Raw genomic sequence first — 19,312 nt, forward strand, 5'->3', positions numbered from 1 at the left:
AAAAAAGAGCTACATAAAAAAAAAGTCTACCATACATTCACCAGAAAGTCAGAATTAGCAAAGATATGCAATAAATATAAACTGACTTAATACAACAAGGCACACCTTGAGATTAGTTTCACCACCCAAATCCTTCTGAGGGGCTGACAATTCCAGGCTTTTTAATAAGCAAGTTCTCCTTGTTCCATTTTTCCCCTGGCTCCAACTGGAAATCCCACAAATTTGATTTCCGTTGCACCAGTCAATTGATGTATCAGAGATCTCAAACCACAATAGTAATTCACTTTTTCCACTGCCACCTCCTTTAAACCCTGTTTATGATATTGAAACCTTACTGTAACATTGACCACCAATGCTTTCTGATCCCGAACAAAGACTAAATCTGGTTTCCTCAACTGATTATCCTCCGTTCTCAAATGGTAAACCTTCCAATCAAGCTTTCTTGCTTCTGCCACAAGCAGCATCTTGTTATGATGCAGAATCCTTAGATTCTGAACACTTAGACATTGCCCCAAGATGTGGGAAAGCAATTCAAAGTGTGCACCACATTTTCTACAGTTTGTAAAGCCATTCTTTAATGCCTCTTCCACAAACTTCCCTTGTCAGAATTACATTCACACAGAGTTTGAGAGCTGTGATTTAGAGATATTCAAAAGGGAGTGGAGAAAATTTAAAGGATATATGGAGAAAACTTGGAAAGTAAAGAAATATTGGACAATTTTTTAGTAGTAAGAATATATACATTGAACTTTAGCAGTTAGAAGTGCCTTTAATATTGATTTTGAATTTATAACCTCGGGGAAGTCAACATTGGAGGGAGGGAGGATGGAAATGTCATATGGGTTAATGCGAGGGAAAAAAAATTAAGAAATAGTTAAGTTTTGTAACCATATGCTACCAATAAATTGTTCAAACACAAGAAACTCAATCTCTTTCTCTCGACCAGAACATTTATGATCACCTCTCCTAGAAATTTCTACTTTCTTTAATTCTGTCTTTCTTTCTTCATTCCTAACCACAGGATAGGCATGCCTCTTATGCTGAGACAAGCCACTTGGGTCTGAAAACCAGACTTACACTCTACACCGGGGTGGACAATGGTAGCTCTCCAGATTTTTTTTTTGCCTACAACTCCCATCAGCCCCAACCAGGATGAGAGTTGTAGGCAAAAAACATCTGGAGAGCTACTGTTGGCCACCCCTGCACTACACAGTTAAACTTACAGGATCACTTCCTTTACACTTCAAAAGATGTATTAGAATTGAATACACCTTGCTATTCCATCTACCACAAAACCTACAACTGCAGGGCTCTTTTTCTAGCAGGAGTTCCTCTGCATATTAGGCCATGGCCCCTGATGTAGCCAATTCATCAAGAGCTTAGAGGACTCTTAGTACAGGACCTACTGTAAGCTCCATGAGGATTGGCTACATCAGGGGGGCATGGCCTAATATGCAGAGGAGCTCCTGCTACAAAAAGAGCCCTGCCTACAAGCATACTGAACAACACTACTCCAATGATGACTCTCCATGTGCAAATAGAGCCAAGAAGGCTTTGAAAAAACTCTCCACAAATCAGGAAAGGAGGAGCATCATTGGGTAGACAGACCACAAACTCCATATTCTCCAGCTGACTAACCCCCCTAACTCTATTCCCAATCATCTCCCCACAATGATCTTCCACATTTCTAAAAAAATAGATCTACTGAGGATGCTGTTAATACTGTTCTTTATACTGCTTTATCGCATTTGGATAAAAAGGGGACGTATGTTAGAATGTTGTTTGTAGATTTTAGTTCTGCTTTTAATACAATATCACCCCATAGATTGTTGTTTAAGCTTAAAGATTTGAAGCTGTCGGACTCTATATGTGAGTGGATTTTGAATTTTTTGTCAGGTCGTTCACAAAGGGTTAAAATGGATGGATATATTTCCTCCGTGAAGATCTTAAATACTGGCACCCCTCAGGGATGTGTCTTGAGTCCACTTCTTTTCACTATTTACACGTCTGATTGTGTTTCTAGCAGTCTGAGTAACAAAATCATTAAGTATGCAGATGATACAATGTTGGTAGGGCTCATCTCTGAGGATGATGAGTCTGCGTATAGGAGGGAAGTTCAACAGCTGTCCCTTTGGTGTAAAGTAAATAATCTTATTTTTAATATAAATAAGACGAAGGAAATTATAGTGGATTACAGGAAGAATAGTTTAGACATCCAGCCGTTGTTTATTGATGGTGTTATGGTAGAACAGGTGACAGAATGGAAGTTTCTGGGAATTACCATGAAACAGAATCTAACATGGGGGGCAAATACTTTAGCTCTAGAGAAAAAGGCCCAGCAACGACTATACTACTTAAGACTCTTAAGATCACTACAACTGTCAGGGAGTCTGCTGGTTGCCTTTTATCGTAGTTCCATTGAGAGCATTTTATCTTATTGCCTCTGCGCGTGGTTTGGGAGCTGCACGGAAGCAGAGAGAAGGGTGCTCCAAAGAGTGAAGAGAAGAGCACAAAAGATTTGTGGATGTTCTCTCCCCTCATTGGTGGATCTGTATAATATGGGATGTAAAAGGAAGATACAAATGATCCTAAGGGACCCTTCACATCTGGGCCATTTGCTATTTGAGATCTTACCGTCAGGTAGACGATATAGAGTGTTGAAGGCTAGGACAAACAGATTTAAGGACAGTTTCTATCCAAGTGCTGTGGTTAGGCTAAATGCAAGGTTATGAAGGATTATCTGTTTTAGATATATTTAAATGGTTTTAATGGTTTTATGAATGTTTATCTGTTTTAGATGTATTTAAATGGTTTTAATGTTTAAATGGTTTTAGATGTATTTAAATGGTATGAATATGAATATGTGTGTTTGATGTGTTGGTATGTTTTGTGGAAGAGCACCTCATTTCGTTGCTCTCTTTTTGTTGAGAACAATGACAATAAATTTATCTACTATCTATCTATCTATCTATCTATCTATCTATCTATCTATCTATCTATCTATCTATCTATCTATCTATCTATCTATCTATCTATCTATCTATCTATCTATCTAATCATCCTCACCCCACATCCAACCTCCTTGCCATCATCTCCCACAATATCCACCATACTTCTTTCTCCCACTAAACCCTTCTCCTAAACTTTACTCAACCAACCTAGATTCCTCATTTCTAGCCAAATTGTCAGTATCTAAGTTAGTTACCCCTTGATCTGCCAATTCACTGGGATCAATCAACTTGTCACAAGACTCATCAGGATTAACCAAAGAGGATCAGTCATGTCCGGTACAAAAATGTCATATCTAGTAATAATTGTCTCTCTTGTTAACACTGGCTCCTTGAGGTCAGAAACCTGAATCCCAACAGACACCTTCTGGGCTGCCAACTTACATAAAATAGGTAGATGTCTATTATCACTTCCAGACCCTGTCAATGAAAGTGTGGTCTTTCACACATAGTAGTAGGGGCATTGTGGGCCAAAGAGATTGCAGGCTGCCATACTGGAGCGTGGCACTGGCTTCCAGCGCCATGATGGGAGGAGGGTGGCAGGGGGGAGGTGATCGTGCCAAAGGAGAGGGCGGTAACGGTGGCAGCAATGGCAGCAGGGGGGTGGGAGTGCGGCACTGGCTTGCAGTCCGCAACGGAGTGAGGGGGGGGAGGATAAGTGGGGGGGGGTGACAGAGTGCGGTGCTGCTTTGCAGCACCACGAAAGGAAGGGAGGGAGGGTGCAAAAGTTTTTTAAAAAGGAGGGGGCAAGGGGCAAATTTTAGCCTGGGGCACTGAAAACCTCAGTGCCAGGCCTGAAAATGGGAGTAGCAAAATCACACTCAGCAAGAGTAAAACTCTGTTGCCTGGTGGAGCCACATGGAAATGGTGATTCCACACTATATGCTACTCTAGTAACCAGAACTATAAATCTTATTCCTGACATTTACCCACACTTCATTGAATTTCTTCACTTTGACATTCAGAGCACTTGGCAGAAATCACATTGCATCACCACCCACCACTGGCCTTCACAACAGCCATAGATTTTTTTTTTAAAAAAAAGACAGAAGTGAATGCCACACATTAACTCTAGAAGGAAGGAGGATTAAGATCTAGATAATTAACATCTATAGAAAATAGTAATGAATTCTTATGATCATTCTTAAAGAAAATAAAACCTTGAAAAATAAATAAGTATTTTTACTGCTGATCTATTTTAGTTTTTCACTATTCTGTGTCAAACTTGCATTTGTTTCCAGTTTTTCTTGAATTTTGACTTTCTATGCAGTAGTCATTAATTTGGAAAATAGGACACTTCTATTGTTATGCCAAATAATTTGCATGCTGTCATTATGTAATGACATCGTTGCATGTTGTGATAGTGCTGTGGCATTACATTATGAAGAGTGCTCCAAATGTGATTAGGTGATACTACTAAACTGACACACAGTAGAGAAATATTCAGAGAGAATTTTTTTCCATAGCAGTTTAAATAGTCCAGGCTCTCAAATTGAAATTTCAAGATATAAAATTAGTGGAGGGAGAACATAAAAATTCCAGTTTTGTCACAACAGTGGGTGGGTGTGCCAAACCAGTTTTGATGAGCTATCAGACTTTACTAAGAGAGCAATCTTAAGCAGGTCTACTCTGAATTCTACTATGGTTTATTCAATAGGGCTTACTCCCAGGAAAGTGTCCTAAGGATTGTGTATAAGTACACTAAATTTATTTTATTTTTAATTTATTTTATTGGATTTATATCCCGCCCTCCCTGCTAAAGTAGGCTCAGGTTTTTCCAGAAATTTCCTTTTGTTTGGAAATAGTATGTTTGGGCCTCAGTTACAACCTTGATAATTCTAGTTAACCCAGAGTCCTGGACAAATCTGAGACAGTTCTTAGTACCATTAATAGCAAGACTGCTCCAAAATATCGGTCTCATTGTTGAAGATGGAACTGTATTTGACCATAGCAAAAAGCAAAAATAAAACAATGAAGCCAAATAGTGCATTTGACTCACGTATGAAATCCTTTCTTCTTCTTAACACAATGGTGTGGATTGCAGGTGGAATGAAAGATGTGTGTGTCACTGAACGCCTGAGTCCTGAGACAGCTGCTGGCTGCAACCAGATCTCACAGATTCACTATTCTCTTGGCTATGACCAACAGAAAGATGTGTTATGTGTGGCTTCCCTTGAAGGTAAGGTGTTTCTATGTCCTTGAATGTCATTGATCCTAGTGAATTTTCATATGGAAAGTACAAACTATTTCTGACTCAGGTTTGGTATTACAAGAGGCTAACAGGCTGGACGAGAGTGACGATTAAATAATGCCATCCTAAGCCAAGTTACACCCTTTTAAGTCCACAGATTTCAGTGGACAGCTTAGAATGGGACTTTAAGATACTCAGTGAATCCAAAGTTCATCCAGGATTTGAATCTAAGATTTCAGGTTTTAAGTTAACTCCAGTTCCATTGGTTCCCTGCAAGCAATAAAATCTCCAAGCCACTAAAAAAACCCTAGAAATGTGAATGCCACCAAGCAGTAGTAATTACAGCAGTTTCCAAAAATACCACTATACCAGGGTCAAACATGAAGCTGGGGGGGGGGGGGGATCAGGTGCCTGGACGGCTCCTGTCAGATCCCCAAGCAACTGGCTGTTGTCTGCTTCCTTTCTCTTGCTTCCTTCTGGATCACAGCTTGCTTTGCCAGGCTTGCTCACTTGCACAGGAGCTACAGAGAAAAACCTCTATTTTCTCCATTGGCTAAGGCTCTTCCCTTGGGGAGGAAGCTGAGGGGAGGAATAGCTGGCTTTTCCAAGCTACTGAACCAAGCCTCTCTTCCTTCTATTGGCTGAGGTTCCTCCCCCTCTTGGTCCCCTGGGGAGGGAAGGAAAGAGCCAGAGCTTCCTTTGCGCAGTTCCCTGGATTGCATGGGAAAGATATAAAGAAAGCACCTTTAAGACCAATGAATGCTACTACTGTTTTAAAAAAAATAATCATATTTGTCTGTGTCCTTTATAAAGCTTATATCTCCACTACCTGGCATTACATTTTATGACACACATGGCCCAGCCCAACAGGGTCTCATTTATGTTAGATCCCATCCTCATAACAAATAAGTTCAACACCCCTGCACTTTATAGCCGACATCTACCTCTTTTGTAAAGGTGTACATCTTTTTTGCGTTAAATCAGAAAACTGAGTTCAGAATGGAATGCAATTCAAGCATTTTTGGCACTGCAATGTTTTCTGGTCATACAGTTTTAATTATTTTCCTGGTCTTACAGTTATGTATGAAATGACAGCAGGAGACCAAAACAATGGCTGTGACTACTACATCCTGGGCACTTGGGTGAGTGGGTCTGGCATGAGAGAGGCCCAGACTGTGCTGAAAAAGAAGCAGTCCCACATCATCTGGGAGGAAGCCCTTCTATTCCCATTAAAGAAGGAGAAGCTATCTGAGGGTGTGCTGACACTCACCTTGAGAAACTGTGACAAGTTCTCTAGGCACAGCATTATTGGGGAAATTAAACCAAGTCTGGCTAATGTGGGGGAGCCATATGGAACAGTGAAGTGGGAGAGGCTGAAAACACCTGACAAGGTAATTGATCAATGAACTTCAGTAAGACTTTATTGACATAAATAACATTCTTAGGATAGGGGAGGACAATATGCTGGGTATAGAAGGCATGGAACCAGACTGGGTCATTGGAGACCAAAGTTTGGTTTCTATTAATGAAAGATACTTCCTTCAGTGAAACAGAACTTTCTGCTTCCTTACTCCTGCTGCAGTCCACTGAATCCCCCCAAATAGTCCTTGTCCCCCAGCTGCAGCATTTGGGGGAGACTGGGCAGTAGTTTGAAGAAGGAGGCAGGAAAGAGCCATTCCACTGTTGGAAGTGTCTAGTATTAATGGAAAAATTAGTCTGGATCCAAACATCGGAGCCCTTAGACTAACTGAAATGTTGACCTTGCATTCCTAACTTAGCGATATTCCTTCAAAAGGACATAATTAGTAAGGGTATTTATATTAAGTACTCTGTGAAAAAGAGGACTGAGCATTAAGAGAGGGAAGGGAGTGCAGTACGTGCTCACACATTGCCTTGTTATATGTTATTTGCAAAATTTGTGTCCTGCCTTTCTGCCCTTACAAAGGCCACCAAAGCAGCTAACAATTTAAAACATATTTAATAAAATCCCATTTTAAAACCATTAAAATCATCCACCAACACATCATTAAAGCAATTAAAAACAATTTTTAAAAACACACAAAACATAAAAAAACAGAATTTAAATGTTGGTGAGGAACAGGCCTCAGATTCAGTGGGAGCTCACAGAAGCACAACTCCTGAACCTGTCTGAGAGTTCCTCCTCCTCCTTCTAAGAGTTCCACCTCCTTGTCCATTGAATAGTATTGTAGCTGCATAACAATCCCTGGATGAGCTCCACCACCCATTTTTTTCTACAAAATGACCCCTGGTGAGGAAGAACATTTGTTAAAACATTAGTTATAATTAATCCTGACAAGATTCAGCTCAGCTCATTTCCATTCTCTCCATTCTTTTAGTGCTCTTTAGAAATGTGGAAGAAGTGTGGAAAAGTCTGTTCTTGCTCAACCCAACCTTTTATTAGTGCAACATGAGTGTCGATCAGCTGTGCAAACTATTCTTTTAATGGTGCTTGCTTGCTGAAATGCTTTGTTCCCCTTCAGTTCTCATGACAGTATTTGCTTGCCTAGGCATTTTTCTTTCCTTTCCTGCCATGGGGCTTTTTCCCAGCAGAGAATGAAGGTTTATGTAGACAGCAAGATAGTGTTACTGCATTTTTTCTTCCCAGCCTTGAGAAGGGTGGGATTTTAGGTGCAGAAACTCAGGCAAAGGCTTGGGTTTGGGCAGGGCTTGAGGCAGCTATCAACCATCTATTCAATCATCAACTGAAAGAAAACAACATAAGAGAAGCCATGTTAGATCAGGCCAGTGGCCCATCCAGTCCAACACTCTGTGTCACACAGTGGCCAAAAAAAATTATATATATATATACATACACACACACACACACACACACACTGTGGCTAATAGCCACTGATGGGCCTTTGCTCCATATTTTTATCTAAACCCCTCTTGAAGGTGGCTATGCTCATCATCATCATCAATTTTATTTATATCCCACCCTCCCCGCCGAAGCAGGCTCAGGGCAGCTAACAACACAAGTCAATACATACATTGTACAGTATTTAACAATACTAATTTAAGAGTTTAATTAAAATTCTATTAAAATTCTAAAATAATAAAATTAATATAAATATGTTGGTGCTATTATACAGATGGTAAGTTTGCTTAGCAGTCTCTCTCTTTAGTCGGTGAAGGCCATTCGGAAAAGGATGGTCTTGCAGGCCCTGTGGAACTGTTCAAAGTATGCTTGTGGCCGCCACCATCTCCTGTGGCAGTGAATTCCACATGTTAATTGCCCTTTGGGTGAAGAAGTACTTCCTTTTATCCATTTTAACCTGTCTGCTCAGCAATTTCATTGAATGCCCACAAGTTCTTGTATTGTGAGAAAGGGGGGAAAGTACTTCTTTCTCTACTTTCTCCATCCCATGCATTATCTTGTAAACCTCTATCATGTCACCCCGCAGTCGACGTTTCTCCAAGCTGAAGAGTCCCAAGCGTTTCAACCTTTCTTCATGGGAAAGTGTTCCAGCCCTTTAATCATTCTAGTTGCCATTTCTGGACTTTCTCCAATGCTATAATATCCTTTTTGACGTGCGGCGACCTGAACTGCACACAGTACTCCAAATGAGACCGCACCATCGATTTATACAGGGGCATTATGATACTGGCTGATTTGTTTTCAATTCCTTTTCTAATAATTCCCAGCATGGCATTGGCCTTATATATAGAATATAGAATATATATATATATATAGAGAGAGAGAGAATATAGTTAGATAACTTCCAGGGTGCTCTTTCCTCCTCTTAAAAAGATGTTTGTGATGGCCAGGACAAAATGCCTCCCATGGCAAATTACTATTCATAACTGGACTAAGAGTTAGTAGGTAGCCAGTTTCACCACTGGAAACAGATGGCATCTGTCAGTTCAGCAGATGGTCTCTGGGAACATAAAATACCAAGAAAGCCAAGAAGCTGCCTGTGCATAGTAACTACTGCAGATAATATCCAATTATATTGAGAGGCTGATAGCGACATTGTTCTGCAGTACGCTCAGCCTTCCTCACAGCCACCCACATAGAGACGACAAGGAAGAAATTCTTTTTTCACTCTGAAAAGAGCAGGTTAACAGGCTCAGAGTGGTGCCCCAGTTATTGCTACAGAAGATATGCAGAGAAAGCTGGGTCTGCGTCATTTGGAGCCTGGGAGAGCCAGCCATTAGTCAGAGAATTTCAACACATCCTAAATCATTCATCAAGAGCTAGAGGAGGAGAGAATGAGTGGGGATGATCAGAGAGAGAGAGAGAGAGAGAGATGCTTTTGTTGTTATATTTCCAGAAATGAGGTTCTCTGGATTGGTTTAAAGATGGCCATATCCCTGCAACATTGTGGAGTGAAGGGGGAGGGAGGGGAGCCAGACTTCTTGTAGTTTGTCTGTATGTCCCTAGAGATGAGCTCACAGCTAGCCTGAGAAGGCCATTCATTTCTGGTGCAGACACAGAATGGTGCTTGCCATGTAATGGAAACTGCAAGCATCATAGGGGATCAAGGCCCCCACATTCTTTCCTGCTGGCTTATTAATAATAAAAGTATAGCTGATGTGCTGGTACATCTAAATGATTCTGACTCTGTGATGTGATGTAGACTCAGTTGAAATTGAGTTGTACATGGGTGGCTCAACCATAAGACATGCAACTGCCTCAGCCAATATATATTAGGAACCATAGAGGAGTACAGAATGGGGGTGGAGGAGAGGAAAGGAGGGAGGGAGATCTGACTCATCAGACACAATCCATTGTAAAATTCTCCCGTACAAGCTCTCTTGGAAGGAATGGGAGTGTCTTGAGCATTATTTCAATGACATTTGTACAGGAGTACATTCTGGTGGGTAGTGCTGCAGAAATAATGGAGAAGATGCTATGTGGACTTCCCGTATTCGGCCTTAGTATTAAGTCATTATGATCTGTAACATCCTTTTCAGAGTCTGATGCAACTGGACTCCATAGCATTAATAGAAAAGTGAAACACAGAATAAACAGGGTGGCAAATCCATCTCTCTGATAATTGGATTTGCAAATAATCATGCATGTGTATCTTGCATTATTTCATCCTTCCCCATCCTTTTTGATAGTTCCTTGAAGCTTGGCTCTCTTTTCCCCAATTATTATGAAATCATTCTTTTACTGATATGAAACAGAGCTCTCCAGAGCATTCAATCAGTTCTGAACAATGCCTTCCATCTCCTGCTTCAACAAAAGCATTATTCCTTACAGAGATTCTAGACAGCTGCTTAGAGGTGAGATTTGGGAGGCAGTTATGACAGCATTCAATTCTTGAGTTGAAGTCATGAGGAAAAAGCCTCATCAGTGATTCTTTTTAATCAAAGCATTTGATTTATTCATTTATATTTCTGTGGCTACGATTTTTTTAAAAGTGAATTTGGGTTATTCCAGGCAGATACCAGTATTACTGACAGCTACTAATATTTAGAAAATTCACTTATGTTTCTCATTGGGGGGCGGGACACTTGCATGTGTCTGAACCATCAAACTGAGTAATCCTTAAGGTAAAATGTCTGGAACCCATCTCATCCCCATAGCCCAACTAGCCCTAGCCCAAGCAATGGGCAGGGGAGTGGGGATAACCATCTCCTTCTCCAAACAACTGATCAGTTCAAGTTAAAGCCCCTTTGTTGAACATCAGCTCACAGTGACCCTTCTGGTATAGCTGGTATTGCAATTTGTAGTAAACTTGGATTTCTGCAACAAGATTAAGTTAAGGCAGTATAATTAAGTTACGACAGTATATAATTGTATTTCTTCTGTCCCTTTTCTGTCCCAATTCCTTTCTGCTCCTTTAAAACATAAACATGCTCTTTCTTCCGCTTTCTCTCCTTATATAAGGCAGTATATAATTGTATTCTTCTGTTTCCTTTTCTGTCCCAATTCCTTTGTGCTCCTTTGAAACATACACATGCTCTTTCTCCCTTCCTCTGCTTTCACCAGTTGACTCCTGTTCCTTTCAGGATGCAATACTGATTTCCAAGGAGAAAAAAAAAAAACTATCATCAGATTATTCTGGGATATGTGCAGAGGGTCTGGTAATAAGAGAATCATCATGCCAGAGGTCAGGTTTGTAAGGTCAATTATTAAGGGGTGACAGGGAATATTAGAAAAATCAATAGCACTGGGAGGGGGGGGGTGTTCACTCAAAAGGCCTATCTTAAAGAAGTGGCAGCTCAAAAATAGCTCTCAAACATGGCCAGGAACTTAAAGCAAAAAATGGGGGAAAAATGGGGAAAGGGGAGTAACAGGCTATACTTTATAGGCAGATTCCACTAGAACTCCCCCCACCCCACCCCACCCCACCCCCAGCCACAATTCTTCAGTTGTTTCATCTACATAGATAAAACTAGAAAATGAACTTTCCATTCTTTTCTTATTCATCTCAGGAGCCTGATACAGGCTATGGAGAAGTTCTCCTTTCTATCAGCTACTTGCCTGCAGCAAACCGGCTGCTTGTGGTACTCATAAAAGCTAAGAATCTTCATTCCAAACAGCTGAAAGAGCTTCTTGGGAAGGGTGAGTGAAATATAAAATATGTATTGGTTGAATGCTGCAGACCAGAGTAAGCTGTGAGTTAGAATGTTTCCGGTTCCTCTCTCCGTTCAGCCATCCAAGGGGGTCTTAGGCAAACCCAGAGCCATAGCCATCCTTCCATGCTACGTAGAACTGCCCTGTTTCCAAGCGGAGCTTCAGAAATACCATGTTGCCATACCCCACATAGCAATGTGCATTGTAATATTCTCCATTTGTCAGCATAACCGCTTATAATAACAACTTTCTCTAACTTCTGCAAATTAAGTCTTTGAATCTCCTTCCTGTGTTCACATGCTGTAACAATGAATATGAAGTGGTTTGAACACTGAATGCTGTTATTCACCTTTTGCCTTTCTTTAAAAGTATCCAGCACAGGGTAGTGGTGGAAAGCGTGATCAAGTCACAGCCAGTTTATGGTGACTGCATAAGGCTTTCTAGTCAAGAGATATTTGGAGGTGATATGCCCTTCCCTGCCTCTATGGAGCAATCTTGGACTTCCTTAGTGGACTCCTGTCCAAGTACTAACCACTTAGCTTTCAGGTTCTAATGAGACTGGACTAGCCTGAGCCATCCAGGTCAGGGCAGATAATGCATATGTACTTAATGCATATAGCACCAAATGTTGGCTGGCAAATTTCAAGTCAGGAGGGCTGTAGCTTAGTGAAAGAGCACCTGCTTTGCTTGCAGAAGGTCCCATGTTCAACACCATGTATGGTTTTATAACAAGTACAATGTGTGTGTGTAATTATATGTAATAGATAAAAGTACTTGCCATAATAATATATGCTATACTGTATGTATGCTAGAGCAATAGTTCTTAATTTAATATCTTACATCCCACCAATCACTCTGTCGAAGAACCTGGGTCCTGCCATTACAGAACTTTCCCAAGAAGGACCTGCATATGTTTACAGACATTTTGTTATGAAATTTAACATTTACAGTAAGTTTTAAGGACATACGAAAATGCAGTAGCATTGTTGGAAGTCAATTTTATTGCGATGGCTTTAATGGATAATCCCTGGCAGGTAGGTCTGGCTGAAGATGGCTCATAACACTTGCAGGTGGACATGGAGACTGAATGCTTTGTGATTGTTATGAAAAATCTGTAACCTACCTAGACTACTTTTGCATCACACTAGTCGTACTTGTACCAGTGGCTGAGAGCTACTGTGCTAGTGTCAAGTCAAGTCAAGTCAAGTTTAATACAGTCAGAGATCCATCCAAAGAGAAAGAAAATAGGTAACAAGTGGTGTTAAAAAAAGTATACAATTGAACTTGGGCACAATACAAAATATTATACATAAAATTTCAGTTCCATTTCTAGTTATAAAACATAAATTAAAATATTTCATAAACATTTAAATGTTTTTTATCAATTAGTTGTTTACGGAGTCTTATGGCTTGTACAGCAAACATTGCAGCCTTCATAGTAATTTCCTGGTTCTTATCCGCTAAAATCTTATGCTAGTGTATGTTAGCATTTACCAATAACCATGAAGATTTTAGGCAGCTAGGCAGAAATGACTAACCAAATGTCATCCCTGTTCCTGCAGATATATCTGTGAAAGTGATTCTAAAGCACCAGTCCCTGAAGCTGAAAAAGAAGCAAACAAAGCGTGCCAAGCACAAGATCAACCCAGTCTGGAATGAGATGATTATGTTTGAGGTGCCCCATGATCTGCTGTGTGCCTCCAGTGTAGAGCTGGAGATGCTAAGCCAGGATGGGGATGGGCAGAACCACTTACTAGGCAAGTGCAGTCTTGGCTTGCATGCCACTGGCATGGAGAAGAACCACTGGGAAGAAATGCTGAGGAATCCCAGGAGGCAGATAGCTATGTGGCACCAACTTCATATGTAGCAATGGTGGTAGAAATGGAGCTTGACCCATGTCCAGTGGACTGGTTTTATGGCATCCTGAGGAAATGGGTCCATCCACAGCATGATCAAGCACAATGTCTGTCTTATTGATGTTTTCCTTTATTATTTCCTGCTTTAAAAAAACATTCTAGGAATGTGTTGGGCAAAGGGGCCAGTCTTTCATTGATTGATACATGGTAAGGAGCAGTTTACAGTTTGTTTAACAACTGCCTTAGGCTGTTTCACACCAGGGATTTATGGTTAATTAACATACTGTTGTTTGTGATAGAGGGATAAAAAGAAAGGCAAAAGCTTGTGGTCTGATTTAAGACATTGCAACACAAAAAACTGCCTTGCTGGATTACACCAAAAGTCCATTCAGTTATTCCGCCACTGACTGGTTATAAATAAACTGATGGAAGATTTTTATGAGGGCCTTAATAATTGTTTAAGACTTCTTAGTGGTAATGGACACATTGGAGATTGGAACACCAGGAGACACAGTTTGGAAAGAAGTATTTTTGCTGAAAAATGAATGTCACCAAACATTTCAGGTCAGAGAAACTTCTCTACATGGATTTCTTTTTTTCACAGCAGGCCTAAGCAAGACAAAAAAACAACAGCAACAGTCTGGACGGTTCAGCATTGGATAGACTTAGAAAACAGAAACACCTTCTGGCAGTGTTTCATTTACCCTGTCAGCTCTCAGATGCATGGAAGTTCTATATTAATGACAAAAGTTTTAATAAAATGCTTCCTTTAGGTAATTCACCAGGGGCTGAGAAAAATGACAGAAGACAAGGGTAGCATATAGGCTGTTGAGGGTTGGCAGGGAGATATGGAGGCTTCATAGATATGGAGCTTATTTTGCATTGATTGCTTGACCTTGGGGCTGTGATATCAATTGTGTATGTATGGACAGCTGAAATATCTTGATCAACTTAAGAGGTCATATCAGGGGAAGCTGGAAGGGAGACCAAGATAACTGTTCCTACAGCACCCATAGCAAAGTCTTCTTTTAAACAGGTTCCCTTTTAGTTGATTTAAATCAGGGGCCCCTGATCTTTTATAACCTGTGGATGCTTTTGCAGCTTTGAAGATGGGGAGTACACATGACGACAATAGCTGCCATGAGGTGCAATCACAAAAGCCGGCTTCATATTGTTGGGAGGTTGCAGGCTAAGCCTTTTCCAGTGACAGAGGCAGGTGTTTCTGAATGGGTACTCGTTGCAGACACAAAAGCAATACCTCCTGGGTTCTCCTGGGTTACACTAAGGTAGAGAAAAGCCAAAATTGGCTCTGTGGAAGAAACAAATGGATGTCAGGGAAATCCAGGGGTAGGCATTGTGGCACCTGTGAGGAATGTTGATTTAAAACATTTTCAAAGCACTCAAAATAGCACAAATTGAAATGTTCAAAAGTTGCAGCCCTCACAAGAAGAGGGTATTATGCCTGGAGGTTACAGAAATAAAGGCTCTATCCCGACCTTTTTGTCATTTTCATCTTATGGAATCTAATGGAAGCTTAATGTTCAGACTGCAATCAACAGATGGGCTGGTCTCTTCAGCTCTTCTTTCAGAGATCTTAGAGCAGCAAACATGAGGCCCTAGTGGACTCCCACTTACTTCCAGCACCAACCAGATCCATATTTGTTTAGCTCTGACAATCAGAATCAGGTGTTCCCACATAATACACTGAACTCACTGTTCTTACCTGTCCTCACTAGGATATCCCTGCCACACATTGAGGAAGAGTGATGGCAGCAGCACAGAGGATGTGGAGGATCTATTTGGATGTTTCCTCCCAGTTACATTACTTATTTTTATATTCATTCTTTAGCCCAGAATGGCTTTCAATAAAGCCAGACAACAATAAAAAGTGGCTTGTAGCCAAGCCCTGTCTATTTGTTGCACTGGTGTCCCCCCCCCCCCTTTGTTTCTATGATGAGATTATCTAAAAATATCAATGACAGATTTGGAAGGGAAAACATGTCCACAATGCATTCCCAGCTATCTGATATGGTAGGTGCCATCACTTCTATTCCCACTGGTGCCTTGTATGAACTGGTTGTATACATAGTAGGGAGCTGTTCCACTGCCAGAGAAATGTGCTTTTCCAAGGTGCCTAATTTCTACACCTTCCCCATTTGCTTTTTGATTCAACAGCACAGAAACAAAAAATGAGAAATGACTAGCTGAATATATCTTTAGGTTGCAATTCTAAACATATTTTCTTTAAAACAAAGTGTGATTGAAATCAAGGTGGACTACTTTTGACTAAATGTGTTTGGTACTGAACTGTAATAAGTACAATTCCTTTAGAGCAGGGGTGTCAAACATACAGCCTGGGGGCTGAATCAGTCCCCTAGAAGACTCCTATCAGGCCTCAAAGCAACTGGCTCTTGTCTGCTTCCTTCTCCCTCTCTCTTGCTTCCTTCTGCATCTCAACTTGCTTTGCAAGGTTTGCTCAATTGCACAGGAGCTACAGAGCAAAACTTCAATTTTCTCTATTGTATATTGTTTTATTATATGTATCTGATTTTAACCTTGTATTATTGACTGTTGTTACCCCGCTCAGCATCTATTTGGAAAGGGCAGGCTATAAATCGAAAATAATAAATAAATAGGTTGAGGCTCCTCCCTCTCCTGGTACCATGGGGTGGGAGGGAAAGAGCAGAGCTTCCTTTGCCCAGTTCCCTGGGTCCCATGGGAGAAATACAAAGAAAGCACCTTTAAGACCAAGTGCTAATGTTTTACACATGCTTTTTTTAAGGTTTTTTTTTTAATCTTTAGTCATGTTTGTCTGTGTTCTTTAAAAATGTTTATATCTCTGCTACCTAATGTTAAATAGGTACACACATGGCAGGGCCCAACACGGCCCAGCCCAGCTCAACAAGGTCTCATTTATGTCAGACCCAGACTTCATAACAGTTGAGTTCGACACCCCTGCTTTTGAGTAACATGCTTTAATTAGCTGTTAGAAACTCAAAAGGAATACAGGTCTGCTTGTTGCCAATGAGCATTATGCATCGGGAAGCTCTCATATACAAGCTTAGCAAACAGAATATGAGAGGTGCAAAACTGCAACAGCTTCCATTTACCTAGGGTGACCATAATGTCTGAAGGCCAGCCAGGGACACCTGGGGGGGGGGGGGAAGGTAGGGGTGTGCGCGCGCGAAGCGTGACGTCACTTCCGGTGATGTCATGCCACCGCCGGAAGCAGGAAGTGACACCACTTCCTGTGACATCATTTCCCCCGCGTCACCTGCCGGAAACGGGAAGTGACATCACTTCCTCTGACATCACTTCCCCCAAATGACATCATTTCCCCCAAATGCCACTGCCGGAAACAGGAAGTGACTTCACAGCACTTCCTGTGACGTCCCCAAAAATCCCCCAAATATCACCGCCGGAAACAATTTTGTTCTCAAATCCTGTATATACTTCATCAGTATATGGGATAAGGCACTTTCTCAACTGTGCTGCATAATGCAGCCTATTTATTTTGTCCTGTTTGCTCTGTTGGCTCTATCTGCGCCACCTTCATCACTTTCGGGGTGTGGATCCCCCAGTGGGGTGGTCTCCCGACTCCCTCCGCCGGCTGTTTCTGATAGCCCTGCGCCCCCTCTTTCATTTGATATGTGTCCCGTGCGGATGCCACCCTCCCGCCGGGAGATGCCGCAAAATGAGCCCCCTTGAGACTTATGGCGGCAGGGCTCGGGGGAAGCGAGCTAGACTGCTGTTCTTTTGAGGGGTTATAGAGTGTTTCGAGCCCGTCCCTGTGGCATTGGTCTCATCGTTGTGGGACCCAGGGGGCCGGCGCAGCGGCCCGCCGAAGCAGCCTGTCACTAATAACACAGGTCGAGATGCAGGACAGGAACCCGGAAGTGACCGACAGGCTGCTTCAGCAGGCTGCTGCGCCGGCCCCCTGGGCCCTACAATGATGGGACCGATGCCACAGGACGGGCTCGAAACACTCTATAACCCCTCAAAAGAACAGCAGTCTAGCTCGCTTCCCCCGAGCCCTGCCGCCATAAGCCTCAAGGGGGCTCATTTTGCGGCATCTCCCGGCGGGAGGGTGGCACCCGCACGGGACACATATCAAATGAAAGAGGGGGCGCAGGGCTATCAGAAACAGCCGGCGGAGGGGAGTCGGGAGACCACCCCACTGGGGGATCCGCACCCCGAAAGTGATGAAGGTGGCGCAGATAGAGCCAACAGAGCAAACAGGACAAAATAAATAGGCTGCATTATGCAGCACAGTTGAGAAAGTGCCTTATCCCATATACTGATGAAGTAAATACAGGATCTGAGAACAAAATTGCACCAGAAGACACAAACACAAAGCTCCCTTACACTGAATCAGTGCTTGGGTCCACCAAAGTCAGTATTGTCCACTCCAGTCACAAACACAAAGCTCCCTTACACTGAATCAGTGCTTGGGTCCACCAAAGTCAGTATTGTCACATAAGAACATAAGAGAAGCCCTGTTGGATCAGGCCAATGGCCCATCCAGTCCAACACTCTGCATCACATAAGAACATAAGAGAAGCCCTGTTGGATCAGGCCAGTGGCCCATGCAGTCCAACACTCTGCGTCACATAAGAACATAAGAGAAGCCCTGTTGGATCAGGCCAGTGGCCCATCCAGTCCAACACTCTGCGTCACATAAGAACATAACAGAAGCCCTGTTGGATCAGGCCAGTGGCCCATCCAGTCCAACACTCTGCGTCACATAAGAACATAACAGAAGCCCTGTTGGATCAGGCCAGTGGCCCCTCCAGTCCAACACTCTGTGTCACATAAAAATAGAAGCCCTGTTGCATCAGGCCAGTGGCCCCTCCAGTCCAACACTCTGTGTCACATAAGAACATAAGAGAAGCCCTGTTGGATCAGGCCAGTGGCCCCTCCAGTCCAACACTCTGTGTCACATAAGAACATAAGGAGGGAGGGAAGGGAAGGGAAGGGAAGGGAAGGGAGGAAGGGAGGAAGGAAGGGAGGAAGGAAGGAAGGAAGGAAGGAAGGAAGGAAGGAAGGAAGGAAGGAAGGAAGGAAGGAAGGAAGGAAGGAAGGAAGGAAGGAAGGAAGGAAAGAAGGAAGGAAGGAAGGGGGAGGGAGGGAAGGAAGGAAGGGGGGGAGGGAGGGGAGGGAGGGAAGGAAGGAAGGAAGGAAGAAAGGAAGGAAGGGAGGAGGGAGGGAAGGAAGGAAGGAAGGGAAGGGAGTGAGGGAAGGAAGGAAGGAAGGAAGGAAGGAAGGAAGGGAGGAGGGAGGGAAGGAAGGAAGGGAAGGGAAGGAGGAAGGAAGGAAGGAAGGAAGGAAGGAAGGAAGGAAGGAAGGAAGGAAGGAAGGAAGGAAGGAAGGAAGGAAGGGAGGGAGGGAGGGAGGGAGGGAAGAAAGGAAGGCCGCCCCCCGCCCCCCCCCCCGCGCTTTCGGCCCCTGTACCTGATTCCAGGGCGGCGGAGAGTCCAGCGGCGGCGAGTCCTGCGGGCCTGCGGCGGCGGCCTCGCGGCGAGGGAGGGAGGGAGCTGCCGGCGCTGGCCTCTGGAGGCCTCCAGGGACCAGCGCCGGCTGCTCTGCGGCTTTCCCGCGGCCTCCGCTGGTCCCTGGAGGCCCTCCAGAGACTCTGGAGGGCCTCCAGGGACCAGCGGAGGCCGCGGGGAGCCCGCGGAGCACCGGCGCTGGTCCCGGAAGGCCTTCC

At 42.9% G+C, this 19,312-nt stretch overlaps 1 protein-coding gene across 1 annotated transcript in view; it reads left to right on the top strand.

Annotated features, from left to right (window-relative positions):
* The window catches only part of LOC132590481 (synaptotagmin-13-like), a 37,248-nt gene extending 23,482 nt beyond the window's left edge, over positions 1 to 13,766 (top strand). The window contains exons 3-6 of the mRNA XM_060263390.1: positions 5,053 to 5,187; positions 6,277 to 6,590; positions 11,608 to 11,737; positions 13,312 to 13,766. Coding sequence (XP_060119373.1) covers positions 5,053 to 5,187; positions 6,277 to 6,590; positions 11,608 to 11,737; positions 13,312 to 13,616 — 884 coding nt within the window. The 3' untranslated portion in view covers positions 13,617 to 13,766. The remainder of the gene's footprint in view (positions 1 to 5,052; positions 5,188 to 6,276; positions 6,591 to 11,607; positions 11,738 to 13,311) is intronic.
* The last annotated feature ends 5,546 nt before the right edge of the window (positions 13,767 to 19,312 follow it).

This window comes from Heteronotia binoei, unplaced genomic scaffold (assembly GCF_032191835.1).
Source record: "Heteronotia binoei isolate CCM8104 ecotype False Entrance Well unplaced genomic scaffold, APGP_CSIRO_Hbin_v1 Chromosome633, whole genome shotgun sequence".
NCBI classification, from domain to species: domain Eukaryota; kingdom Metazoa; phylum Chordata; class Lepidosauria; order Squamata; family Gekkonidae; genus Heteronotia; species Heteronotia binoei.